The 27,510-nt window shown below is 45.6% G+C and overlaps 1 protein-coding gene across 6 annotated transcripts in view; it reads left to right on the top strand.

Annotated features, from left to right (window-relative positions):
* The window catches only part of Tnrc6c (trinucleotide repeat containing adaptor 6C), a 114,632-nt gene that overhangs the window by 47,972 nt on the left and 39,150 nt on the right, over positions 1-27,510 (top strand). For all 6 annotated transcript variants that reach the window (XR_007832044.1, XM_051159123.1, XM_051159124.1 and 3 more), the window contains exons 4-6: positions 6,211-6,537; positions 13,149-15,746; positions 25,730-25,936. Coding sequence is in view for 5 of the 6 variants with exons in the window: in XM_051159123.1 (XP_051015080.1) it covers positions 6,211-6,537; positions 13,149-15,746; positions 25,730-25,936 (3,132 nt within the window). In the remaining variant the exon portion in view is untranslated. The remainder of the gene's footprint in view (positions 1-6,210; positions 6,538-13,148; positions 15,747-25,729; positions 25,937-27,510) is intronic.

Raw genomic sequence — 27,510 nt, forward strand, 5'->3', positions numbered from 1 at the left:
AAGGCTATACAGAGAAACCCTGTCTCGAAAAAAGGAACTGAAAGATTGAGCTGGAGAGATGGCTCAGAGGTTAAGAGCACTTTCTGCTCTTCCAGAGGTCCTGAGGTCAATTCCCAGCAACCACATGGTGGCTCACAACCATCTATATAGCCGTCTTCTGGCCTGCGGTTCTACATGCAGATAGAGCACTCATATACATTAAATAAATAAATCTTTTTTTTTAACTGGAAGATTATCTACTTTTAAAAATAAAACAGAGCCAGGCATGGTGGTGCACAACTTTAATTCCAGCACTCAGGACGCAGAGGCAGAGGCAGGAAGAGAGTGGGGCATGGTGGCTCACAAATTTAATCCCAGCCTGGGAGGCAAAAGCAAGTAGATCTTTAGTTTGGGGCCAGCCTGGTCCACATAATGAGTTTTAGGACAGCCAAGGTTACATAGAGAGACCCTGTCTGAGGAAGGAGGAAAATAAGAAGAAAACACTTTCTCCTTGTGGGCCCAAGTGTCCTACAGAGGATGGATGTAGATTGCAACCATCTACTCCATGTGTCTTTGCCAACTGCAGTAGCTGCTGGGCAAGACAGCAGCATGGTTGGATGAAAGCAGAGGGCAAGGGAAAGTGCAGTAGGCGGGTAGTTATGGAATGAGTCTGTGGGCAGTGCCGAACTGAGGTCTGAAAAGTGACCAAGGCTTAATAAGCCTGGATGTGCGAGGGGGAGAGAAGTTAGCTTTGCTGGGATTAAGGATGGGTGGTAGGACATTTTACAGAACCAAACAGAAGGTTGGTGCAGCACCTGAGGAGCTGGCAGGGGAGAGTGTGATCAAGGCTACAGGGTGCTGGCCTGCCAGAGCATTGACTTTTCAAAGCACTCTGCACTGGGACCTTTCCTTTTCCCTCACCAACTTCTCTCATGGGCCCCCTCTTCTGGCGGGCTGCACAATTCTACATTCGCTGGGAAGTAGACCAGGATTTTAGCTCTTTTTCACAACTTACCAGTTTATTAAAGATAATGCACACAGCTCTGTGGAAGGTGTATTGAGCATATCCACGTCCTGGAACACCTGAGACACAAGTCTACTCAAGTCCCTTTCTGAGATGGAGAAAGCCCTGTTTGTCCCAAAGCTCACACAGAGGATACGACAGACTAAAAAGGAGAGGAGAGCAGTGCAGGCACTCATGAGCTTTTCACATCCTTGGTTCTCTGCCCAGTGTGTTTCCTTAGTGGAAACTGACATGGATAAGAGCTCAGAAAGGCCAGTAGGTGTTAATGCTGTATTGCTCACTCGGCTTTAACATAACATAGTTTCAACCTTCTTTTGAGTAAAATAATTCTTGTTAGTAGCTACTATTAAAATAAATTTACATTTAGCATTAATGTTATCTAGGGCACTATACTGAGAGTGGCAATTTAATTTTAATACCATTTCCAAGTAACTGGTGATGCACTGGGACAGAACATACCTCCAAACATGCTTCTCATGCCCTCTGGATCACACATTTGGCTCCGAGCTGCATCCTCCATACAGCCCCAGGCCAACAATTGGATAAATCAATTCATATGTCTGTTGAACGAATGAATGCCTTCTACCTCAGAAGACCATAAGGTGAAAAAAGACATAGGAGAGGTGATCTGAGTTGCTAGGCTTTGTGTCTTAAACAGTGACAGTAGTTTGACTATGCACACTTCCTTGAGAACTCTGTAGCAACAGACCATAGGAAGGAATGGGCAGGCAGCAAGTGCCATCTTGTCTTGCCGTGCTAGGAAGCTGGGAGCCAGGCTGATAGTCAGACTCAAGCACAGCAGGGAGGAGGCAGGGAATATAAGAGCACGGTTGTGACTGTGGCTCAAGAGGCAGCTCTTGTCTTCAGTGCTGAGATTGGAAGTTTGGGAGGGCTTCCCAGGTGACACCTGATCTTCTGCAGCCTGGTCTGTGGAGCACTCAGTGCTGTGGGCTGCCGAAGTCCTTAAAGGGAAAACAAAATCACTTCTAGAAAGTTTTCAGAAATTGTTGCTTTCTTAGAAGTACCTACTTTATGCCAGCAGGTGTCGCCCTCACTTAAGAAAACACGAGCTGTGGAACTAAAATTTTCAGCTTGCCGAAAGAATGTAACTGTTCTTTTGTAATGTGGCCCTAGATACGTTTGTCTGAAGAAGAGGATGGCAGAGTGGTCTTTACAGCCTATGTCTTAGGGCAGGAATAGAACTAGAACTTTAGATATGTAAAAAGCAGAGAGCTAAAACATACTGCCTTAAGTTAGACGCTTTAGCAGCTCCTCTGGAGCAGCTGGCCCTGCTCAGGATCCTTGGCTGGCTACCTCACTGCTTCGCTGGTTCTCCTTTTTCTTTGGGTCTCAAATGAGCAGCCCAAGATGTTAAGACTTTAAGCAGCTGAAAACATTCTGTGAAAATAAACACGTAGACAAGAGCATGTTCACATTATTCTTCAGGACCCCCAGTCTTTTCGTTAGTGATAGACTAAATGATATTTTCCATGCAAGTCACAATATGCTAGGACATCAGTGTGGAGCACAGAGCTGTAAGAGAAACCTGTCACCTGAAACAACCTGTGACCTTTCAGTTTCAACTTTTAAGAAAACAAAGTCTTTGTTGTTGTTTGTTTGTTTGTTTGTTTGTTTGCTTGCTTTTCCAGACGGGGTCTCTCTGTGTTAGCCTTGGCTGTCCTGGACTTGCTTTGTAGACCAGGCTGGCCTCGAACTCACAGCGATTTGCATGCCTCTGCCTCCCAAGTCCTGGGATTAAAGGTGTATGCCACCATGCCTGACAGAAAACAAATTTTTAAGTATAATATATTTCTGAGAAGCCTATTCAGACTTTTCTTTTTAAGGAGCACGTTGCCATTTTCTGGTTTGGTACTGTCCAAAAGAAAAATAATGCAAAGGGCTGAGAGTGCATCACAGTGGTGGAGTGGGTGTTTAGTGTGTGTGAGGCCCTGGGTTTGATCCTCAGGAGGAAGAGAATAAGAGGAGAGAGAAGAGAAAAGGGAAGGAGAGACAGAGGAGAGAAGAAATTTAGCTCTCAGTGGTTACATATGCCTATAGCTACATAGGTGCTGAAGCAGAGGATCACCCAGGAGTGTGAAATCAACCTGGGCTTTGTGTTTTGTTTTGTTTGAGACATGGTCTTGCATAGTTTGGGCTAGCCTTCAACTCGCCATGCAGCTGAGATTGCTTTGACTTCTTCACCATTCTGCCTTCGCTTTCCAGGTGCTGAGACTGTAGGCTCATGCCAGCACACCTGGTGCTGAGACTGTAGGCTCATGCCAGCACACCTGGTCTTGAGGATAGTTTGTCTTAGATGCACAGCGCATCTCAGCTAGTACATTTAGCATGCAGAAGCCTTGTATGGTTACATTTCTTTCCCCAGTCGTTGGTTTAGTTGGGTAAGAAACCGTAAGCTGTGTGTGCTTCAGTGTTCTCCTATAGAAAGAAACACTTGGCTCATCCCCAGGAGTTTGTTGCTTTATTCTTGGATATCTTCCTTTGGAAGGGAAATGACTTCCAAGTGGCTGTCAGCTGATGATAAAGCCTGGACTCAGGGCTGGAAGCAGCAATGAAATTGTGTTTGCTTCAAAGAGGAGTCTGTGTGAGTGTGGGTGCCCACTCTTGATTAGCCCAGAGCATGATTGAGAAGAAAAATTTGGAGTCTGTTAGTGTGAAAGACCCAAAGAGCAATAAGAGATGGGAAGTTCCTCCTGACCAGCCTGGTGAGTGTGGCTCTCTTGTGCCTGGAACGCACTACTGGGATAGAGAGAAGAGAAACCCCTTAATGTCGTCGTCCCTCCCCCGGGGGGGGGGGCTTTCTCTATTAAAAGTGTCACCTCCCCCTTTCATTCTGTGGTGATGAACAAGATCTTTGCAGCAAAGGAGATTGGGGGTTTTTGGGTTTCATATTTATTTAAAATCACTTTTGTGCTTTGAAGTAATATGTATAGGGGACATGGGGATGCTTGGCTGCAGTCTTTTCCTGGAGGACTCTAACAATAACAAAATAGTTTCTGTTCCTGTACCAGTAAACAGCAAACTTGTCCTTCAGTGCGCTGGTTGGGAACTGTTTGACTTAGGAGACCATGAGTGTTCTCTGTCATGTAGTCTTTGCTGTCTTTCTCCTGCCCTTTAAAACTGAGAGGCGTTCTCTGAGTTTCTGGCAGTCTTTATTCTCTCCCAGTAGCAGTTATCAAGGGGAAGGGAGGCTTCCCAGATATCAGACACACCTAGTATGCCAGACAGGCAGCATGGGAGAACTGAATATCCTGTATTTATATGTCTTAGATTTTGATGGCTTAGACTGAAAATAAAGTGACTAAATTACAGCATTTGCTTCTTAATGTGAATTTATTTTTCTATAATGTGTTTAACAAAACAAAACAAAAATCTTGAATTTGTCTTTTTGTCTAGTTAGTGAGTTAGTTGATATTATTGTGTGGGACAGGAAGATGTGCATTTCATAGCCACATGTGGAGGTCAGAGAACAATTTGTGGCATCAGTTCTTGGCTTCCATATTTACCTGGGCTCCAGGGATTGAGCTCACACCACCAGATTTATATGGCAAGTACTGTACCTGATAAGCCATCTTCCTGTCTCTTGGTCTTTTGTAAAAACAGTAGTGGTATAATAGAAGACACCTGGACCTGTACTTAAAGGCATGGCTTCTGGTTCTGATCCAGCTTAGTCATCTCTGTGGTTTTTAAATGCTTTTCTTTTGAAATAATGGTGTATGCTATATTAAAGCAAGAAAAAAATAAACATCTATAAAACAGGTTCATCTAAGAGCCAATCTTCAGGCCTTTGTTTCTGCTCTGGAGAGTCATGGGTAGAGAATTCGTGGCACATGAAGGTACTATCCACCCATCTTCTTTCCCAGCCACTGATCCTGAGACCCACCAAGTACACCCAGACCACTAAGAAAACAGACCGTGCTTCTGTGCGCTGTTAGCATTTGAGGAATTTGTCATGCACAGTCCTATTGTTAGATGAGAGTTGACAGATGTGTAGCACAGACAACAGTGTGCTGCTCATGTTGCTGTAGTGGCAGAAGCTCTCAAAGTTTTTATCTAATTGCTTTAGTTTTTTCTGCAGAGTAAAGTCAGATTGATCTTGTGGGAATGAGAGGCTGAGGCAGGCTGGCAATGCAGTAGAATCGTGGGCGTGAGATCCACCCTTCAGATGGATTGTTGATGCAGGAACACATGGGGTAGTGAGAAGCACTGAAGGCAGTCCTTGCTCTAGAAAGGGCACCCTAAGAGTCTCAGTCTGAGTCACTGTAGAGAGATGGTTCAGTGGCTTTCTTGATAGGCACAGTGACAGAAAGAAGTCCTGAGGTCACTGACAGCATAATGGTTACCTAATATACAACAGACTCCATACTAGAAGACCAAAACTCAGGCTGATGGGGCTGCTAACAAAAGGAAAGGAGAAAAAGTGGTGTTGGCGTACAGTAGTTGTAACTCAGAAGGATTTACTTGTACCTAAGAGAGGTGCTGGAAATGGCTAGAGAGCTGTCTCAACAGCCAGGCACACTGCCATTCTTCCAAAGGACCCAGGTTCCGTTCTCAGCATCCACACAGCAGCACACAACCATCTGTAACTCTAGTTCCTGGGGATCTGTTACTCTCTTCTGGCCTCCATGGGCACCAGGCACATGCTGCATGTGCAGTCAGAACACTTCAGCACATAAAAACAAGATACCTGGAATTGTTTAACTCATTTGTACAAAGCTTTAATTCATCCATAAAAGGAAAGACATTCACAAATTAACCAGTTAGAAACTTTCCCTCTATATATTTTGGATAATGATTCACATTCAAGATAAAGGTGGGTCTGAGTATTGAACGCCAGATCTTTTACACCTGACACAAATTGTCTTTTGCACTGACACACTTGTTAGTGTTGTAAAGCAGATCCTTGTCCACAACACTGTGACAGAGCCCAGGAGTGTTGCAGGCATGGTCTCCATACATGCCAGCCCTGAGACCCAAATGGTGCGCACTCTGTCGTTGCCATAACCTAAGAGGCAAAGGGCCATATTGTCATCGCATAGATGCTCATACCTCACTCACTTGGGTGGTCAACATACACATATATATGCACTACACAAAAGCAGTGCCTCCCCAGGAGCTAAGTTCGTTTTATTTAAGTTTTAAGATGTTACTGAAGCTTTGGGTAATTTTTTTCCTTTGGGTCTTTTCAGTGCCAGAACTTACTAAGACCTGTTCAAGCCAGCCCCAACCTGCCGGTACCAGTACCAGTACTTCCACCAGCACTCTCTCTAGCAGCAGCAATGGCAAGCGTGCGTCTGCCTGTGGCCAGCAGCCAGCTGCGTCCCGTTACTTGCCTCGGGAGGTGCCGCCACGATTTCGCCAGCAAGAACAGAAGCAGCTGTTAAAGAGAGGCCAGCCATTACCCACAGGGACTCTGACCAGTGTGAGCCCAGCACAGGCTGCTGGATCTGCAGGGGCCAGCCCTCCTCCCGTCCTTGGAGCTGGGCCACAGCAGCATCCCAGCAAACTCCAACCAGGTAAGAACCATGAAAAATGGGACTTTTTTCCTTCTGCAGTGTTAGGGATAGGACCAGGGCCTTGTGCTTGCTAGGCAGGAGCTTGGCTATTGCACTGCTCCCCCAACCCTGAGGCTTTCTTTCCATGAGCTTATGGTCCCTACTACTTAGTCTGAGGTGAGAGAATCTTTTGTGTCCTAGAGTTTGACAGAAGCCTTTGCACCACCGTCTTGAAAAATATATAGATACATAAATTCACACATACAAAGTGGGCAGGGAACATATCTAGATACTTGCCTGATCACCATACAAAACACACACACACACACACACACACACACACACACACACACAAATTGTAGACTATAACTCACTTTGTGGATTAAAAAAAAAAATCCGAAAATTGAATCAATCTGTATAATGCGTATAAAAGAGAAACTGTCTCTTGACTTCCAAACAAACACCTCCATTTTACACCATCTCTTTTCACCAAAGGAAAACCTCCTGCACCCTTAGCCAGAGCCATGGGCATAAAGAAGGCAGGCAAAACTGACAGTGTAGACCACACGCACTTACCTGGGCAGGTGGGCCCACACAGTGCCGTGTTTCTGGAAAAGCACACTCTGTCGTGTTGTTTTCTCTACAGACTTGTTTTGCAAGGATTCAGGATAACTTCAGCTTGAAGCACTTGAGAACTTTTTTTTTTTTTTTTAAAGACAGGGTTTCTTGTGGGGCTGGAGAGATGGCTCAGAGGTTAAGAGCACTGTCTGCTCTTCCAAAGGTCCTGAGTTCAATTCCCAGCAACCACATGATGGCTCACAACCATCTACAACGAGATCTGGTGCCCTCCTCTGGCATGCAGAACACTGTATACCTAATAAATAACTCTTAAAAAAAAAAAAAAAAAGACAGGATTTCTCTGTGTAGCCGTCCTGGAATTCACTCTAGTAAACCAGGCTGGCCTCGAACTCAGAGATCCACTCTGACTCCCAAGTGCTGGGATTAAAGGCATGTGCCACCTGTAACTTTTTTCTTTAAAATTTTTAAAACATTTTCTTTCCTTCTGCCTTAAGTAGAACAATGTATCGTATCTGCTTTGTACATTTTAAACAGAAGCTCTGACTAGTATGTGCTTCTTAGACCCTTTTTGGATTGAGGCAGGAAAGTGATTAAGAAGTTGGGCTCGTGCCAATTTACATGTGGACTTTGCATAGAGTATTACAGTGCTGGTCTGCAGGTGGGGAAGGGTCGTATAGAGGAGGGCAAGGAGCAATGTAAAGCAAAGGTGGGTGGGGAAATACCAGATTATTTGTATTTACCCAATAGGGAACATGTCTTTATTCTTTTGACTAGCTTTCAAAAAAATAGAGGGTGGCAGCTGTGGTACTGATTGTCACTCAGTACTGAAGAAAAATGTTTTTGACAATTACAGAATTTAAAAAGGAAGATGGCTTAGTGTTAACTATGACTAGATCGTCAAAGCTTAAAGGAGCTGCCCGTGGATGCCTCTACCCCTGCTGGAAGGGTATAGCAAAGCAGCTTCAGGTCTACTCCAGGCTGGCATGGTTGGTGCCTGTGGGCAGCTTGAGCCACACTAGCCAGGAACAAGCATGCAGCTGCACAAGAGGTGGCTGACAGTGTTTCAGTCAAAACCCCAGATGCCAGAGGCCACTCTGCAAGATGCTGCAGCTCCTGGGAGGTGGGCTACACTGTCTACAGGTATTTCCTGAGCCCTAAAGCAAGAGTGACAGAACAGACCCTGAGCCTGCAGTGGCTGCTTCTCTTCAGCTGGAGTGTGTGTAGCAGCTCTTGGCTGCAGGGCTGCACTAAGCAGAACTATGTCCATGGCACTCGGACCCTGCTCCCAGTGACTCAGGCAGGCACACCCTCCCTACATCATTTCCTATGGTCTCTTCGTCTTGTCAACCTTGAGAAGTAAGCTCTTATACAGAAGCACAGTAACAGATTGTTTTTAAACATGTTCCTGTTTGCAGCAAATCTCTGCTCTATTGAACATTATTGCTTGCTTGGGCTTGTAGCAGCTGATAGATGAGAGGTAAGAGATTCTGCCCTTCCATCATGGACTTTAGAACAGAAAGTACTTTCTTCCTTGGATTTTTACATGAAGTAAACATTTTACATAGGGAAGCTCTCAAGAGCTGAAGACAGCCATGGTATTTATTTACCCTGTCCCCAAAAACCAGGTAGCAAGGAATCTGTGCTCTTAGGAAATGCTAAGAAACACGCACACATGATCAACTGTTGAAACCACCAGCTACTGCTTTCTACAGTTTGTGGTTTATTACCTTTGTGATTTCAGTTAAAAAACAAACTGTGGTGATAAAGAACAAATGCCCTTACTGTCAGTGCCAGTTAGAGCATTCAGCACCTGTCCTCACTCTCCTAGACGAGTGATTTGATACCCAATTAAACTTGGCCTGCCGTAGCTTCTGGGGGAATCCTGTCCTCATATGGTAACATTTGGGTTCTTAAAAATCAAAAGGGAAGCTTTGCCCTTCCTGCTGTTACTTAATCCTATTTTATTTAGTCATTTAAGATAGTTATGTTGCTTAGATTTTTATAGAGACTCCTATTTGTAGAACATATAAGCCATTTAATCAGAAGAATCAGTGAGAATTTAGCATTACATTTGAATCTCATTTATCTTTGCGTTTTTGTTTTTATTTGGTTTGGTTTTGGTTTTTTGAGACAGGGTTTCTCTGTGTAGCCTTGGCTGTCCTGGACTCACTTTGTAGACCAGGCTGGCCTCGAACTCACAGCGATCCACCTGCCTCTGCCTCCCATGTGCTCGGATTAAAGGTGTGTGCCACCATTGCCTGGCTTTTTTTTTTTTTTTTTTTTTAATTAGGGGAATGTGTTGATGTGTGGTAGCTAGGAGGAGAGTCTTGTTTTGAAGCACATGTTTTGGTTCCTCAGTTCCTCACTACTTAGGAGTCCCGACTTTAGCTAGTCACCCCACCACCTCCTTTACCTTTCTCTATGTGCAAAATGGACAAAATTTGTTTTTGAGGCTCACTTAAGCTGGCATGTATGGAAATTCTTCAGAGTACTATTAAGTGTGTGATGTCTGAAAGATGTGAAGATTCTCACTTGTCAACTCTCAGACCTGATGCATATTGGATAGGTAGATTTTAGCCTCTGTGTGTAACTGGAGAGATGACTCCGTGCTTAAGAGCACTTGTTCTTCTTGCAGAAGACTGGAGTTAAGAGTTCCAGCAGCACCCACTTGGCAGGTCACAGCTATCCATAATTCCACTTTCAGAGGACCAGACACCCTCCATAGACACATGTGGGGCACATACACACATGCAGGCAAAATACTTATATAGGTAAATAAATAATTCTTAGGGCAGGGGAGAGACAGAGAAACACACACACACACACACACAGAGAGAGAGAGAGAGAGAGAGAGAGAGAGAGAGAGAGAGAAGTGTGTGTGTGTGTCCTTGTGCTACACAGGACAACCTGAAATGGCCTGAGGACCCAGATGCTGAGATTCCAGGCATGCCCCACTACTCCCAGCTATGTTACTTTTATGTTAGGCAATAAAGCTCTGTTTCCAAAGGTTGATATTGGCCACAGTGTGTCCTTTCCAGTGATTGTGATAGTTCTTCACGTGGCCTTGACTTTCTGTGAGCGCCATCGAAATTAGGAGAGCACATTAGTCAAGGTTCTCTAGAAGCACAGAACTTACAGAATGAAAAGTATTGTGTGGAATGTATTGGAACCTAATGCAGCATTGGCTGTCTGCCAGTGGAGGGTCCACCATTCCAGTGGTTGTTGAGTCCACAGGCTGGATGTCTCAGCTGGTCTGCTGTACGCAGCAGAATCCTAAAGAAGTAAGCTCCAGTGCCAGGGAAGGGATGGACGAGCAAGCAAAGAGAGCAAACTAACTTCTCCAATCTCCTTTATATAGGCTACACACAGAAGTGGCCCAGATTGAAGATGGATATTCCTACCTTAAAAGAACCCAGACTAAAAGTGATTCTTCACATTTCAAATGATTTAATTAAGAAAAAAATCCCTCACAGGTGTGCCCACCTGCTTGGATTGTAGTTAAGTCCATGCGCACTATGTTAACAACCAAGAACAGCCATCACAAGCACACAGTCATATCTCATGTCATACTTAAATTTCCATATGAAAACAACAGCCCAGTCATAATTATGCCTACCTTGATACAACTATCCCACATATGATCACAAATGCATTATATATTTAACTAGGTCATAATTACACCTGCCATAATAAACTATCCCTCGTAGAACCACAAACACATGAGAAATTTTAGAAGAGGCAGCAATGTCCCTTGAAGGACATTGTTTTAGTATCTCAAAACTTAAATATGATGACCACTGATATTATTTTAATTGATGCTTTAGTACATTAAGAAATTGAGGAAAAGAAACACATTCTTAACAAAATATGACAGAAACATTCTTCAGTTATAATTCTTGTTTTTGTAGCTGGTCACGTAGCCTTAGTTACTATTTATAACTGCCTTCCTCCCCTTCCCATTCTGCATTTCCTCTCCCCTCAGGAAGCACCTCAGCAGGTCCTGGTTCCTTTCCTGAAAGAGAAAACCCATACCTCGATTCCTGAAGTGTCTGTGTCCTTTGTTATCCTGCCTGCATTAGGCTGTTGTAGAACATGGTAGCACCAGGAAACGCCTTAAAGGATCTTCTGAACTCCAGACATAATCTTTCTTACCTCCACTGTAGAGAAGCAATTCAATTTCTCTTTAGTAATCTGGATCAATAAATCCTCATGACACTGTTAGTCCTTTCTTAGCCTATTGACTTAAGGGCATCAGAATCCCAAAGTGGCCAGGGGGACATTTGAACTTCCAGTTGATTGGAATGTTTGTATGGCTCCTGGCAGAAGCACCCCCATCTCTGGAACCAAAACTTCTAGACGAGCAGAACTTAAGGCGTGGGAACAGGAAACAACATTTTCCTAGTGGATGGCTAGTGATAGTGAGTGGGACTTCCCTTTACCACCCCTTGATTTCTGAACGTGTGGAGCCTGGCTCTGGGGAAAACTGTACGAGATATTGGAGACTGATGCAGAGCATGTACCACCTCCTAGAGAGCGCTGCCCCAGCCCTCGGCTGCTGCCACCTAATGGGCACTGTGCCTGTGTCTTCGAAAGGCCGTTCTATGTTTCTATCAAGCCAGCTGCCTCAGGACTGTGGGGAACATGGTGAGACCAGTGGGTTCCATGATCATGGGTCCCCTGTTGCACTCTCTGGCTATGAAATAATTCCTTGGTCCGAAGCAATACTATGTGGAATGACATGATGATGGGTGAGGCACTCTGTAAGTTCACAGACAGTTGTTTTGACAGAAGCATTGGATGCAGGAAAGGCAAGTCTGTAAGCAGAGTAAGTATCTTCTCTGGTTAGGACAAAGTGTTGCCCTTTCCACAGAAGTGTTCCAGTGTAATCAACCTGCCACCAGCCTGCTCCTGGTAACACTGGATAATGTTGTCGCATCTGGGGCTCAGGGCTGTCTTCCATTTGATAGTGGATTGCTGCTGTACACGTCTCCTTTATGACTTGGTGGGTCAGATAACACCCAGCTCATTACGGGCAGTTCAAGTTGCATGGTAACTTAATGGCCCACTGTCAAATGTTCAGTTTCCACTAAGGCCCAATAGCAGTCCAAGAGCTGTCTTTCAAAGGGAGAATAGTTGCCTGCAGCTGAGGGTAGAGCATTGCTTCAAAATCCCAAATGTCTCCTCTGTGATTCACATATAGGGGCCTGCCAAAGGCTCCAAACAGCATCCCTATCTGCCACTGACACCTCAGGGACCATCAGGTCTGATGGATCATATAGTCCAAGTATAGAGCAGCCTTCACAGCAGCCTGGACATGTTGAAAAGTCTTCTCCAAGTCGGGCATGGTGGCACACTCCTTTAATCCCAGCACTTGGGGAGGTAGAGGTAGGCGGATCGCTGTGAGTCCAAGGCCAGCCTGGTCTACAAGAGAAACTCCGTCTTGAAAAATCGCAAAAAAGAAAAAGAAAAAGTCTTTTCCTGTGCAGGCAACGCTCAAAGCTAGCAGCTTTCCAAGTCACTTAGTATATGGGCCAGAGTAACACGTCCAAATGAGGAATGCGTTGTTTCTAGAATCCAAACAGGCCTGGTAAATTTTGTGCTTCTTTCTTGGTGGTGGGAGGGGCCAGGTGGAATAACTTAACCTTCACTTAGAAGAAATATCTCTGCATGCCCCCACACTATTAGATTCCTAAGAATCTCACCGAGATAGAAGGTTCTTGAATTTTGGTTGTTACCTCCTGTATACGTAGTCCAAGCAGCATGATGTCATCAATATAGCTGTTAAGAAAACATGCAGAGTTCTATGGGGTTTATTTGTTTGTTTGGAGTTTTTCTTATAGTGCTAGATGAAACCCAGGAATTTACCTGCGCTAGGCAAGTGCTCTATAACTGAGCAGCACCCACAGCCCCTTTAAGGCTGTATCTTAGAATTCGCCATTCAGAATTGAGAACTTGAGATAAAAAGCTAGTTTTCCTCCCAAAACTAGTTCTTCATTGGTTTGTTGGCAATGGGAGGAGAATCTAATTCTGAGTTCTGTTTCCTCTTTTCTCAGATCTTGGTCACAGTGGATTGGCAGATCATTATGAAGATCCCCACTGGGGACAGCAGCCCTCTTACAGAAGTGATGCCAACTGCAGCTGGGATAAAGCGATAATAGACAGGACTGACCAGGAGGTGTGGCCGTCCATCCCAGTAACAGAGACTGACTCTGCCTCAGAATGTCCTACAGACACTGACTCTGCCTCCAACTGTGGCTCAGAGAAGAGTAGCATGGCTACAGGGAGCGCCCAGGGCAGCTTCCCAGGACACCCCACGAAGACAAACGGCAATAATGGCACCAATGGCGCACTCATCCAAAGTCCTTCTGCTCAGAGTGCCCTTGGGGCAGGGGGAGCCAGTGGGAGTGGAGGCATGGCCAGGGTGTGGGGTGTAGCCACGGGCTCCAGCTCTGGCCTGGCTCACTGCTCTGTTGGTGGTGGAGATGGAAAAATGGACAACATGATTGGAGATGGGAGAAGTCAAAATTGTTGGGGTGCTTCCAACTCCAATGCGGGCATTAATCTCAACCTTAATCCTAATGCCAACCCAGCTGCCTGGCCTGTACTTGGGCATGAAGGAACTGTGGCAACAGGCAACCCTTCCAGTATTTGCAGTCCAGTCAGTGCCATAGGTCAGAATATGGGCAGCCAGAATGGGAACCCAGTGGGCACCCTAGGTGCCTGGGGAAACTTGCTGCCCCAAGAGAGCACAGAACCACAGACATCCGCTTCTCAGAATGTGTCTTTCAGCGTACAACCTCAGAACCTTAACACTGATGGACCAAATAACACTAACCCCATGAACTCTTCACCAAACCCTATCAATGCAATGCAGACAAATGGACTGCCAAACTGGGGCATGGCTGTTGGTATGGGGGCCATCATCCCGCCCCACCTGCAAGGCCTTCCTGGTGCTAACGGATCATCAGTCTCTCAAGGCAGTGGGAGTGGTGGGGAAGGAATGGGCAGTTCTGTGTGGGGACTGTCCCCTGGTAACCCTGCCACAGGAAATAACAACTCTGGGTTCAGTCAGGGGAATGGAGACACTGTGAACTCAGCATTAAGTGCTAAACAGAATGGATCCAGCAGTGCTGTGCAAAAGGAAGGGAATGGAGGGAGTGCCTGGGACTCGGGGCCTCCTACAGGTCCTGGCATCCTTGCCTGGGGAAGGGGTAGTGGCAACAATGGCATTAGTAATATCCATTCAGGAGCTTGGGGCCACCCCAACCGAAGTTCTTCTAATGGTGTGAATGGGGAGTGGGGGAAGCCCCCAAACCAGCATTCCAGTAGTGACATCAATGGGAAAGGATCAACAGGGTGGGACAGTCCCAGTGCTGCCAGCCAGACACCTGCCTTGCAGCCTGGCAGTGAACACATGAACTCATGGGCCAAAGCCGCATCTTCTGGAACTACAGCAAGTGAAGGAAGCAGCGACGGGTCTGGCACTCACAATGAAGGAAGCACTGGGAGGGAAGGAGCAGGAGAGGGCAGGAGACGAGACAAAGGGGTTATAGACCCAGGGCACATCCAGTTGCCAAGGAATGATCTTGACCCAAGAGTTCTGTCTAATACTGGTTGGGGACAGACTCCTGTGAAGCAAAACACTGCCTGGGAATTTGAAGAGTCCCCTAGGTCTGAAAGGAAAAATGACAATGGGACAGAGGCCTGGGGTAGTGCAGCTACTCAGCCTTCAGACTCAGGGGGGAAGGGTGATGGGTCCAGCATGAACAGTACACATACCTCTTCAGTGTCGGGCTGGGTCAGCTCACCACCTGCCGCCGTGCCAGCAAACACAAGCTGGGGAGACAGCAACAACAAAGCGCCAAGTGGCCCAGGAGTTTGGGGGGACTCGATAAGCTCTACTGCTGTTAACAATGCTGCTGCCACCAAGAGTGGCCATGCTTGGAGTGGGACCGTAAACCAGGAGGACAAATCACCCACCTGGGGTGAGCCTCAGAAACCCAAATCCCAAAACTGGGGAGATGGACAAAGAGCAAACCCAGCTTGGAGCACAGGAGCAGGAGACTGGGCAGATTCATCATCTGCCCTTGGACATCTAGGGGATGGGAAGAAAAATGGATCTGGATGGGATGCTGATGGTAATAGGTCAGGGTCTAGTTGGAATGATGCCACAAGATGTGGGACCAGTGGCTGGGGCAGTGGCACAAATGCTAAGGTGAATCCAGGTACAAACTGGGGGGAGTCTCTCAAGCCTGGCCCCCAGCAGAACTGGGCTCACAAGCCCCAAGACAACAATGTGAGTAACTGGGGAGGAGCTGCTTCTGTTAAGCAAACAGGGACAGGGTGGATTGGGGGGCCACTGCCAGTCAGGCAGAAGGACAGTGAGGCGACTGGCTGGGAGGAGCCTTCCCCACCCTCCATCCGACGCAAAATGGAAATTGATGACGGTACCTCAGCTTGGGGGGACCCAAGCACCTACAACAATAAAACTGTAAACATGTGGGACAGAAACAATCCAGTCATCCAGAGCAGTACCACAACCCCTGCCACCCCCACGACCCCCACCTCGAGCAGCACTGCACACCGGGCCGAGACGCCGCCTTCACACCAGGCTGGCACTCAGCTGAATCGGTCACCACTGCTTGGGCCAGGTATGCTGGGGGCCCTCTGGTCATACCACTGGCGTGTACTCTATGTGTATGTGTGATTCCTTGGACTGGCACTCTCCTGGCAAATCACTAAGTATAGCTGTTTTCCAAGGGAAGGAACAAAGCAAATTTCTCTAGCAGTTTCCCAGGGAAAAGAAATGCTGGGTATGCTCCAACCAGTTTGGTCCTTTTCATCATCTAACAACCACAGGCTAATTTTGCTTTGAGCTTATATTTTACTGTGCTATCCTCCGCTTACCTGGGTTCCTTATCAGTTACGGAACAGTTGGGCAGTTGACATTCTTCTATAGGAGCGACTTTGAAGTCTTTCTGCCATGCAGCTGTGGTCTTCCTGTCTGCCTACATCACCTCTTAGTGGTTCTGTGCATTCACTTGACCTTTTCGCAGTTGATGAAGTTTTTCTTGGTTGCAGTCATCTCCCCAGTACGGTGCAAGCTCATTTTTCTGCCCTGTTCTATGCAAATAGTTTGGGTCTGCCCCATAATATCATGTAACTTTGCATGACAGGGCCAGCACTGATGATATTTGGGGGGAAGGAAGCATCATCCCCTTCAGGGAAGCCTGGGACCCCTTTTGTTAATGTGTGTTCGTATGCAAGATGTCATTATTACTGGATAAGCCAAGTAGTTCTCAGCCCTGACTTAAATCGCCTTGGCACTTGTTTGGGGTGGGCGATCGGTCCCAGAGACTGATTTAATCTAATGAATCTGCAGCAAAGCTGCTTCAGTGGTAATTTTAAAGTTCTACCCTAAAAATGAAAAAAAAAAAAAAAAAAAGTCTGTAAAATATGAGAGTCATTATAGAAGTCATATTTTTATTTCATTTGAGAGACAAATTGTGCTGGGCGTGGGTGTGGGTGCGAAATCAGACTGAGACTTAAGTGTGGAATTTCTGCTCTGTGAAAGTGGAAAAGAAGCCAGGTGTGTTGGCGCACGCCTGTAATCCTAGCACTCGGGAGGCAGAGGCAGGCGGATTGCTCTGAGTTCCGGGCCAGCCTGGTCTACAAAACGAGTCCAGGACAGCCAAGGCTACACAGAGAAACCCTGTCTCGAAAAACAAAACAAAAACAAAAAAAGTGGAAAAGAAGATGCTGGGATAATTCTTTTTTTTTTTTTTTTTTTTTTTTTTTTTTTTTAAATTACTATTATTTTTTGTCTATTTTTGTTTGTTTTTTGTTTTTTTAGTGTGTGTGTGCGTGTGTGTGTGTGTGGTTTTTTGAGACAAGGTTTCTCTGTGTAGCCTTGGCTGTCCTAGACTAGCTTTGTAGACCAGGCTGGCCTCGAACTCACAGCGATCCGCCTGCCTCTGCCTCTCGAGTGCTGGGATTAAAGGCGTGCGCCACCACGCCTGGCTGATGCTGGGATAATTCAACCAGTGCCACAGACAGCTTGAGTAGTTGTGAGAGAACTAGAGCCCAGTGTTAAAGCATGGGTGACAGAGGTAGAGCAGGTGCACTTTGGAGAAGCAGTGGGAGCCCTAGATGTCTAACTGGTATATTGGTCCATGGTACAAAGTACTGTGCTCCAGGCATGAAGTCACCCTAGTGCCTCATGAGAACTGTACTCAGCAAATCCCAGCGCTCCCTGTATGTGGAAGGGAATAGTGTCCAACTTGTGGCACAGATTGACTTCCTTGCCTTGCGGTCTTCTTCCTTAGTCAGCCAGGCCCTGAGTCAGCCTCGTTTCTGTAGTTGGCATTTAAACTTCTGTCCTTGAGACAATACTGCAGAACTTGAGCAACTGACTGAGGTTACTTTTGTCTGTCTACCCATTCTGCAGCAGTTTTTCTCATTTGCTACAGTGCTTTCCTGTAGGTATAATTTCTGGTGTTTTTAGTGGTCTTGTGAACTTCAGGAGGCTGTACCCAAAGCTGTGTCCTTGCTGTAAGTATGTGCCATGCTGTGCAGTTGGCAGAGACTGCAACCCCTCATCCCATAGCTGCACTCTGAGCCATGCCACGTGTTCCTGTCGGATCAGGCTTAAGGCCTGGTTGCTTTTTGGTAAAGCTACTCTGTCCTGAGGACTGTCAGTAGGTCCCAGGTGTAGAGGCCTGCTACTGGTTTTAGCTTTTCCTTCCTGTTTCTTGGGGATTTGGGGTTGTTGGAGACTTTTGGGGGTGTATGTGTAGTACACTTGTGTGTATATGAGTGTTCGTATGTATGTGGACATGTGAGTGGGTGGGTGTACATTTATATTATTGTAGAGGTCAGAGGTGTCTTTTTCAATCACATTCCACCTTATTATATATTCAAGTAGTCCCCTAGACAGCTTGCTCCCTGGATTCCTTCTCTAGCTCCTGAGCCCTGGGATTATGTGAAGGCCTAAACTATAGTGCTCTTGTTTGTATGGCAGCCACTTTACCCACTGACCCATCTCTCTAGGCTTCCCCCTGAGTTTCAATGTACCATAAAAGACAAGAGGAAGAAGTCTTCCACCTAGGCATCTTTAAGATTTCTTCATGGTCATTCTGAGCCAGTGTACAAGAGAGTGTCCCTTCCACGTGTGCCTTGGTAGAGGATTACAGAGGCCATTAGAGTAGGTCCTGAGTGCTGGTTGACTGGCTTAAGTGGCCTCAAGATGGCTCAACAGGCAAAGGTTCTTGCCTCTAAGCCTTGCCATGAGTTTGACCCCTGGGACCTACATAATGGAAAGAAAGAACCAACTCCCACAGTTGTTCTCTGACTGCCACTGGTACTTGGTCGGACTCCTGAGCAAGAGCTGAATGGACAATCAGCAGCAACCTTGGTCCATACCGTTACCAGAAACAGTTGCATGCTCTCCGTGTTCTCCACTCTCATTCCATGATGTGTACAGGGACAAATGAAAAGAACAGGTAGGAATTGTTGAGTGGTTGGACATCATAAAGAAGGCCTTACAGCAATAAGCCGCCTGAGAAGAGGCCCCAACACGCATTAAAGTTTCCAACAGGGCTTGAAAACTGGCTTACGTATTGTAGCCACTTGTTCTGACTAGAAGACAAAGATTGGTTCCATGGGAATCCACACAGGAAAACAGGCAGCCTGGAGGGATAATGCCACTTATAATGGGGCAGGGGGGCGGGGGCACTTAAAAGGAACAGTGGCTGGGAAAGCAAAGAAGTGGCTCAGAGTGGGGCAAGACACAGGTAAAATAGTGTTCTTGCCGACATTTCCTGCGCACAGGAGGCAAGAGGTTGTTCAGCTGGGAGGGGATGACACTAGCTATGGAAGGTGAGGTCTCAGCATAGAGTAAGCTGAAGATACAGCTGTGGAAGAGTAACTGAATAAGTAGTTATGGTCAACAAAAATTACTAAGGCTAGGGCTATAGCTCAGTGAACAAATGCATTCCTGATAACGTGGTGAAGGCCCTTGGGTTCAGTCCCAAGCCCCACAAAGAACACTCCAGGTAGCAGAACTGAGCACATTTAAGAGCCAGTAGAAAGGGGCATGCAGAGAAGAGTGTGGATGCAAATAGAGAGGTCCCTCTGTTCATGCTAGAGTCACAGAAGATAGCAAAACAGCTATGCCCTGCCCTGTGGGGCCTACAGGCCAGTGAGGGCCAAAGCAGGTGAAGTCTGTATGTGACATGAGGGAGGCCATGCCATGGAGAATTATGAAGCCTGGTAATTGACCAGCTGCTGGCTTTTCATTAGCAGTCAGCAGCTGCATAGAAGGAGTGCCCATTCTGTGCTCATTTATGTGTCACGACCCTGCAGTCTGCCCCGGTGTGTTTTTATACTCCACAGCTCACTGCACCTTCTAATATCGCTCGCCACATAGGAATCCTGGATGGATCTGTCTGTATCTCTTTGTTCCTGAGTGAAAGGTGTGAGTTACATATTGTACCCAGACTCACAAGTATATCCGGCTGGAACATCTTTTTTCCTGTGAATCAGCATTTTTAGTGAAAAAACTAGTTCTGTCTGCTAGAAGCCTGAAGGGTAGACACAATGGTATCATGTGCCTTTTTTTTTTTTTTTTTTTTTTTTTTCCCATATGCCTTCTAGAATGAAGGGCTGTGTTCCTATTTACACTCTTGCCGCAGCCCAGAGGGCCTCAGCACTGGGTCTTTGAACACTAGCAAAAATTTCTGGGCCAGTTTCTGCTGAACCCAGTTAATATTAACTAGCTGTTTGTTGCTTCGGCCATCTGAATGTGTGGTCCCTGGTTTGTTTAATTATTTGTTGGTGTGTGTCTACATGTGGGTATGTGCTCACATGAGTGCCAGTGCCCCCAAAAGCCAGAGGCATTGGAGAAGAAGTTATAGACCAATTGTAAGCTGCCTGAGATGGGTGCTGGGAACTGAGCTCAGGTCCCAGTTGCTCTTTTTTTTTTTTTTTTTTTTTTTTTTTTCCTTTGTAAACTGATAAAATGACTGTTTCTAAGCACTCAAATCTTTTTAGTTTGTTGTTGTTGTTTCTCTGTGTAGCCTTGCCTGTCCTGGACTCGCTTTGTAGACCAGGCTGGCCTCGAACTCACAGCGATCTGCCTGCCTCTGCCTCCTGAGTGCTGAGATTAAAGGCATGTGCCACCACCACTCGGCACAGCACTCAAATCTTTTTTTAAAAAAATATTTATTTATTTGAGTGTTCTATTTGTATGTATGACAGAAGAGGGCATCAAATCCCATTATAGATGGTTGTGAACCACCATGTGGTTGCTGGGAATTAAACTCAAATAGCCAGACGTGGTGGTGCATGCCTTTAATCCCAGCATTCAAGAGGCAGAGATTGGTAGATTTCTGTGAGTTCGAGGCCAGCCTGATCTACATAGGAGAGCCAGAGGAGGAGGAATTTGAAAATTAAAATGCAATGTATGGAGTATGTGGTATAACGGCACATCCCTCTAATCTCAGTCCTCAGGAGGAAAAGGCAGAAAGATCAGAAGCTTGAGGCCAACCTGAATGTGTAGTTAAAGTCCAAGGCCAGCCAGAGTTACCTGGAAGAATCTGGTTTTAAAAAATAATGACGCGATGTAGTAAAAGAGAGGCCAATACTAAATTTTGATCTGTGTGTGGTAAAGATGGAAAGTACTCTTGAGAAAATTTAGTATTTAAAAATAGCCACCATTGGGCTGTAAGGTGGCTCAGAGGTTAAAAGCACCTGTTGCTCTTCCAAAGGTTCTGAGTTCAAGTCTCAACAACACATGATCGCTCACAACCATCTGTAATGAGATCAGATGCCCTCTTCTGGCCTGGAGGCATGACGTGCAGGCAGGACACTGTGTACATAATAAATCAGTAAATCTTTGAAAATAGCCACCACAATCTCAGGGTTGTGGCCTATGGTTTTAATTCCAGGGTTGGGAGGCAGAGGCAGGAGAATCTCTAACTTTGTTGCCAACCTGGTCCACATAGCAAGCTCCAGGACAGCCAGAATTACACAGTGAAACCCTGTCTCAAAAAAGAGCGGGTGCCATCATGGCTCTCATAGCATGATGAGTCGTGCCCCACCATACATGTGCGTGTGTGCGTGCAGGCGTATGTAAATGTGTGTGTGCCTGAGTATGGAGGCTGAAGGGCAGCCTCAGGTGTCATCCTAAAGAACACCTAAGAGAGACAGTGGTAACCCTGGAGCTTCTCAGTTTGTCTAGATTGGATCTTCCTGTCTTTCCAGTGTTGGGATTACAAGAGCTCACAATATAACTATATCTTATCAGAGCACACATGACTACCAAATATACAAGCAGAAAAAGTATTATGACGACTCCTTCCAGATGCAGAATTTGCTTCCCAGTCCCTGGGTCCCCTCCAACTTGTAGAGTCCACATATTCTTAGAGCTACAGCGGTGCCATAGAGGCTGCTGTGAATTTAGATACCATTAACAAAGAATTATGTTTGTCTGTTTGTTTGTTTTCCCCCCATCTGGTCAGCCTCTGTCTGTATAGAAACTGTCAAGTTTAGTGTGTGGTATAGCAGGTGATGGTGTCATGTGTTTTTCTTACAATATCAATCTCTCTTCTCCCACTGGAAGAGAGTGGCTGCCTGCACTTTGCCACACGTTACCAGTGGTATTCAAATCTCAGACCTAAAGCAAGGCACTTGAGTGTCACAAGTAATGAGCACCTGTGTCTTGCTTGTTTGGTGTGTGAGTGTGTGTGTGCGCGTGCGCGCGAGTTCCTCTATGTAGTAAATAGCCTTGGCTATACAGGACTCAACTTTGTAGACCAGGCTGGCCTTGAATCACAGCAATCTGCCTGCCTTTGCCTCCCTGAGTGCTGGGATCACAGGTGTGTACCACCTGCCCATGTCTTTGCAAGCTTATTAGGTGGCACTGTTCTTTAACCCCAGAGAAGGAACAAACAGGCTTCACACACTGCTAGCTGACAGCCACAGCAACTGCCAAACTGGCTGGGGCACAAGCACAGGCTCACAGCATGAGCTTGTTATGGCTCTACTGAGATCTTTCATTCAGACAAAAGCTGTTCGTCATTTTTAGTGGTTGACCACATTTTTGCTGTTGATAAACTTGGTATTTTGTAGGTATTCTGCTTTGCTATTGACCTGTCCGGGTTTTATGTAATTCTGTTTATATCAGAGTTTAGATTTAAATTGCTTTATAAATTGCTAGTCATTAACAGGAAAGTATTACTCTCCCCTGTCTTAGAAAAATATGGCCTCTCTATTAACATAATTTTGTGTATTTAGTCTTACAAGGGTAAATGCTACAAGAGAGTTTTGCCTTGTTCTTACATTTTACTCATTTTCTGGGAGTCTCAGTAAAACCCATGTCTGTTAGGAGAGTTTTTGTAGTTTGGCTAACCGGCTTGTTTGGACCTGACCCCCCAGCCCCACTTCAGCGTTTTAACAGTGGTAATAGCCTGAAGAGATGTCCCTGTGCCTGTCATTTAATCAGATTCCCAACTGCTTGTGGAGCACTCATAGGCCATACTGACACAGGATGCCGAGTCACACAGCACTGTAGTGCACTTCACAGTGTTTCCTCCTGGTGACATTACCTGAGTGTCAGTCAGGCTGTCTGGCAGAACCTGAGTCTCTTACATCACCTCGGAACCAGTATGCTATTTGGCAGAAGGACTCTGCATTTATTTGTTTCTAAGGGGTTAAAGCAGATTCTGATGAATGCCAGGCAGCCTGGTTTTCTCATATACTTGGAGATAGGTATTCTAGGGCAGCTGCTTAGCTTCAGTTACACAGGAAGCAGTGAATAGAAATATTAACTCTTCAGGGTACAGGTCCTCAGTGTAGCTGGGTCTCAAACTGCAGCCCTGGGACCTAGATTGGGCTAGGTTTTGTTTTGCTGGTAGAGGGGTGGGTCTCTTGATTTCTTGGTTTTGCTGTATTGTGTGTGTTGTGTTTTAGTAGAGGCTGGCCTTGAACCTGCAGAGATCCTCTTGCCTTAGCCTCCAGTGTTGGGATTACAGGCATTCACCACCACCGTTTCTGGCTGTTACAGATTTTATCCCTGAGTATTGTAGTTTTACCTTAGTGTTCTGAGTAGTTTTGGTGTTGGGGAAAGGTGCATGCGGAGGGCAACATAGCTGATCCAAGCAAGATCAGTGACTCTCATGGGCTCATGGAAATTGAGTTGTTGTCCAACACTAAAGTGTCAGTTTGTCACATTTCTCCTGGAGCCTGTAGACAGTCGTGCCAGAGTAAAACATTAGCTCCCTGTGAGACTTGAAGTCTAAGCAAAGGAAGAGCTCTGCTGAGAAGCTTATTCAAAAGTGCTCCTGCATCCTGCTGGCTGTCTGCACTTACTCCTTAGGTCACCTGCTGCTCACCAGGAGGCTTGGCTCGGGAAAGGCTGAGGCTAACTGCAAGCTTGACTTTGCATTTGGGTCGTCCAGTGGTACCTAGCCAGAGCATAAAGACTGAGGTTGTATGAGTTAATCATGGAAAAGCGTGTTTCACTTTCACCACACTGCAACTTGGGAAAGCCTGACTTCTACCTAGGTCAGTGACTGGTGATCTTAAATGGTGGTGCAGGCCTTTAATCCCAGCACTCGGAGGCAGAGGCAAGCAGATCTCTGAGTTGGAGGCAGCCTGATCTACAAAGGGTGTCCAGGACAGCCAGGGCTGTTACACAGAGAACCCTTTGGGGGGGGCAGGGGGAGCGGAGTAGCAAAAGCCATCAGTGTTCTTGCTTCAAGACCTCCATCCTAGGAACCTTATTTACTCTACTCAGTGTGAATCAGTGTGACGCTGTTTTAAAAGCTGACTCTAAAGTTAGCTTCCAGTCACCAGCTGGAGGACTTCCAGTTCAGCAACACTGCAATAGTTTTTAACAAAAGCGATTTGAATGATTTGTACTTTTTGTAGCTAGGGGTAGAGGGATTTTGCTTCCTTGTATTTGTAGGGCTGTGGGGATTGGTGGACTTGCTACAGAAGTGGGAAGGGTGCCTAACCATGAAAGCTTGTCAACGTCATACACAGGCTCCCACTTCAGGGCCTTCATTTAAAAATAAATGGGTAACACAGTTGGAAATACAGTGCGGTTTCCAGAAAGCCTATAAAAGTGTACACATACAAAAGAAGAAAAAAAAAAACCTGTTTTGCCAAAAAAAAAAAAAAAAAAGATAGCATTTGGGAATTTCAGAGGGGCTGTTTGTCTGGGTTTCTGTTGGGTGGGTGGTAGTTTGGGACGCTCAGGATGAAATGGACAGGTCTCGTGGGTGCTGTGGGTGCTGTGTGCTCTTTACTAAGCTCCACCCTCCAGCCCCTGAGGAATAATTTTCTTCACTTAATATCAGTTTTGTTTTTCGAGACAGAGTGTCTCTGTGTAGCCTTGGCTGTCCTGGACTCACTTTGTAGTCCAGGCTGGCCTCGAACTCACAGCGATCCACCTGCCTCTGTCTCCCGAGTGCTGAGGTTAAAGGCGTGCGTCACCACACCCGACTAATATCAATGTTTTAAATGTGAGTAAAGTTTGGTCTGCCTGATCAATTCAACTTTTTTACCAAAAGATGTCATGATTGCTCTAGCAATAACACTTAAGCAGTGAACATTATTTAATACTGTGTGTTTAAAATTATTGTCTATAGGTGCTGGCTTTGCACCAGAATTACTCTGTCTGTTTCAGTTTATCACATTTCTTCTGGAGGCTGGGCCCTAGGTCTCTGTGAGTCTTACCAGAGGTCAGCTTAGCCCAGGAAAAGAGTTTGCTTGGTTTTCGAGTCAGCAATTATGCTTCCACTTACCCGCAGGCTTTGAAATGTGAAGCTGGCATATCCTTTGCTACATACAAGTGTGGTGTAGGGTTTTCTCTACAAAAATGGATTAACTAATTAATGTGATCTGACTATTTATTCCTAGTTTTAACTTAATTACTTGTTCTGTTAGTATCTTGTATTGTGGCCTTCGAAGACATGGCGTGGAGCAATGCCAGGTCAAGAGAATCACTACTCTCTCAGCTGGTAACTCATTACTTTTCTGCTGATTGTCACAGTAACATATCAGCTGTGAGAATTTTCATTTAATTGCACTTTAAATTTGTAAAACTGCTTCCCAGTTTTGGCTACTGCTTTCCATGTAATTACTGTAAGCGGTTGTCAGCAGTAACTGTTTGGGATAACTTACCAGTTATTGTTGACAGTTTGCTTAAACTGTTGCTCAGCAGAGAGCTTTTAACTCTGTGTGTGTGTGTGTGTGTGTGTGTGTGTGTGTGTCCTTTTGTCATTAATCAGCATTTATCAGGGGTTACTACATTTTATTAGAATAAAGAGTACCATGGGGACCAATTCCATACTACCGTTAGTAAGAAACTTAGCAATTTTCACATTTGGCATAATATTCATGTTGAGACCAAACAATTTAAAACTGGCCGTATCCTGTGCTGTCATCTCTTCTGGTCTCTCTGAGCTAATGTATACTATATGGAGTTTGCAGACACCAGGCACTGACTGCCCTTGTCACTTTCTGCAGAGGCAGAGGTACCTTGGCAGTACAAAGTGATGAGTGTCTTAAGTTGATCTGGGAAGTCACAGCTTGACTTTTCGGTTTCACTTGCACTCTCCTCCTTTCCCAGTTTCATCCGGCTGGGGAGAGATGCCCAGTGTTCACTCCAAGGCTGAGAACTCATGGGGAGAGCCATCTTCCCCTTCTGCCCTGGTCGACAACGGCACAGCAGCATGGGGGAAGCCTCCCAGTAGTGGATGGGACCATCCTGCTGAGCCAGTGGTGCCATTTGGAAGAGCCAGTGCTCCTGCTGCTGCTCCAGCCCTGTGCAAACCAGGTAAGCCAAGCCTTGTGCATGCCTGGACCTGACAGGTAAGAAATGGTTCATGGGGCTGGGGACATAGATTAGTAAGTAAGATTATTTGCTGTCCAAGTATAAGGACCTGAATAATAATCTCCAGCACTTACATAAGAAGCCAGGCATAGCTACACGTGCTGTAAACTCATCATTGCAGGACAGACAGGTGTATCCTGGGAGCTACCCACCAGCTCGCATAGCCAAAGTGGCTGCTTTTAGCTTTATTGGGAGACCATGTCTTAAGGGAATGAGGTGGAAAGTGATAGAAGACGACACCTGGTGCACTCCTTTGCCCTTCATACACACTCACATGGGCCATGAATCCATAGATTTATGTGCCTTTAACACACCAGCATATATGTGTCACACACATGAACATAAAAATAAATAGTTTTGAGTATTCTGCTTATAGGGGTATTTATCACTGAATTTTAGGGCATAACTTTACTTTTTTTTTTTTTTGAGATTTTGTTTGTGTGTGTGTGTGTGTGTGTGTGTGTGTGTGTGTGTGTGTGTGTGTGTGTGTGTGTGTCAGTCCCTGTGTGTCTGTGTGTGTCCTGGAACTCTGTAGAACAGGCTGGCCTTGAATCAGAGATCTGCCTGTCTGCGTCCTCAGTGCTAGGATGAAAGGCATGCACCAAAACCCAGGTTAGCATACCTTTCATTTAAAAACAGTTTTTAAATTTAGCTTTTGGAGGATGATGCTAGGGATTGAAACAAACACCTTAGTGCTAAGTACGGAGTCTACCACTGAGTTCTTGCCCATACTGAATTTTAATAATTAAATATTTATAGTTAGAATATTTTTTGTCAATATGTTTAAACTTTAAGCGAAGACTATAAAACAATATTTGTCATTTTTGATACATGACACAAAGGGATTTAGTTTTATTGAGATAGTCTTGCTCACAGTGTAGTCTGTTGGCTGGCCTGGAACTCAAATGTAGAATTTCAAAATCACACCTTTTTAAAAATTAATTTTTCAAAGGAAGAGAGTGTGTATTTTGATTAGGTTCCTATGTGCTGGGGTATGGAGGTACACACCTTTAGTCCTTGGGAGGCAAACACAGGAAAATCTCTGTGAGTTCCAGGCCAGCCATAGCTATGTTTTATTTGTTTATTTATTTAGGTTTTTCGAGACAAGGTTTCTCTGTGATAGCTTTGGCTGTCCTGGACTCACTTTGTAGACCAGGCTGGCCTCAAATTCACAGTGATCCACCTGCCTCTGCCTCCCAAGTGCTGGGATTAAAGGCGTGCGCCACCACGCCCGGCAGGCCATAGCTATGTATTCAGGTCCTATCTCAAAAAATAAAACCCACACAAAATTCCTTTTTATAGCATCCACAATGCTCTTAAGATCTGACACTTTTGAACATCAGCATGACACTCCCAAGTAGAAAATTCCACATTTCATTCCTGTGTTGTATCACAGTCAAGTTCTAGGCAGACTAAAAAATCCACTGTTTTTAAAAAACAAACAAGCTTATTTCTTACAGCTCTGGAGGCTCAGGAGCTCCTAAGCAGTGCACCTGGTAAAAGCCTGTGGATGTGCT

The sequence above is a fragment of the Acomys russatus genome, chromosome 16, assembly GCF_903995435.1.
Source record: "Acomys russatus chromosome 16, mAcoRus1.1, whole genome shotgun sequence".
Classification (NCBI taxonomy): Eukaryota; Metazoa; Chordata; class Mammalia; order Rodentia; family Muridae; genus Acomys; species Acomys russatus.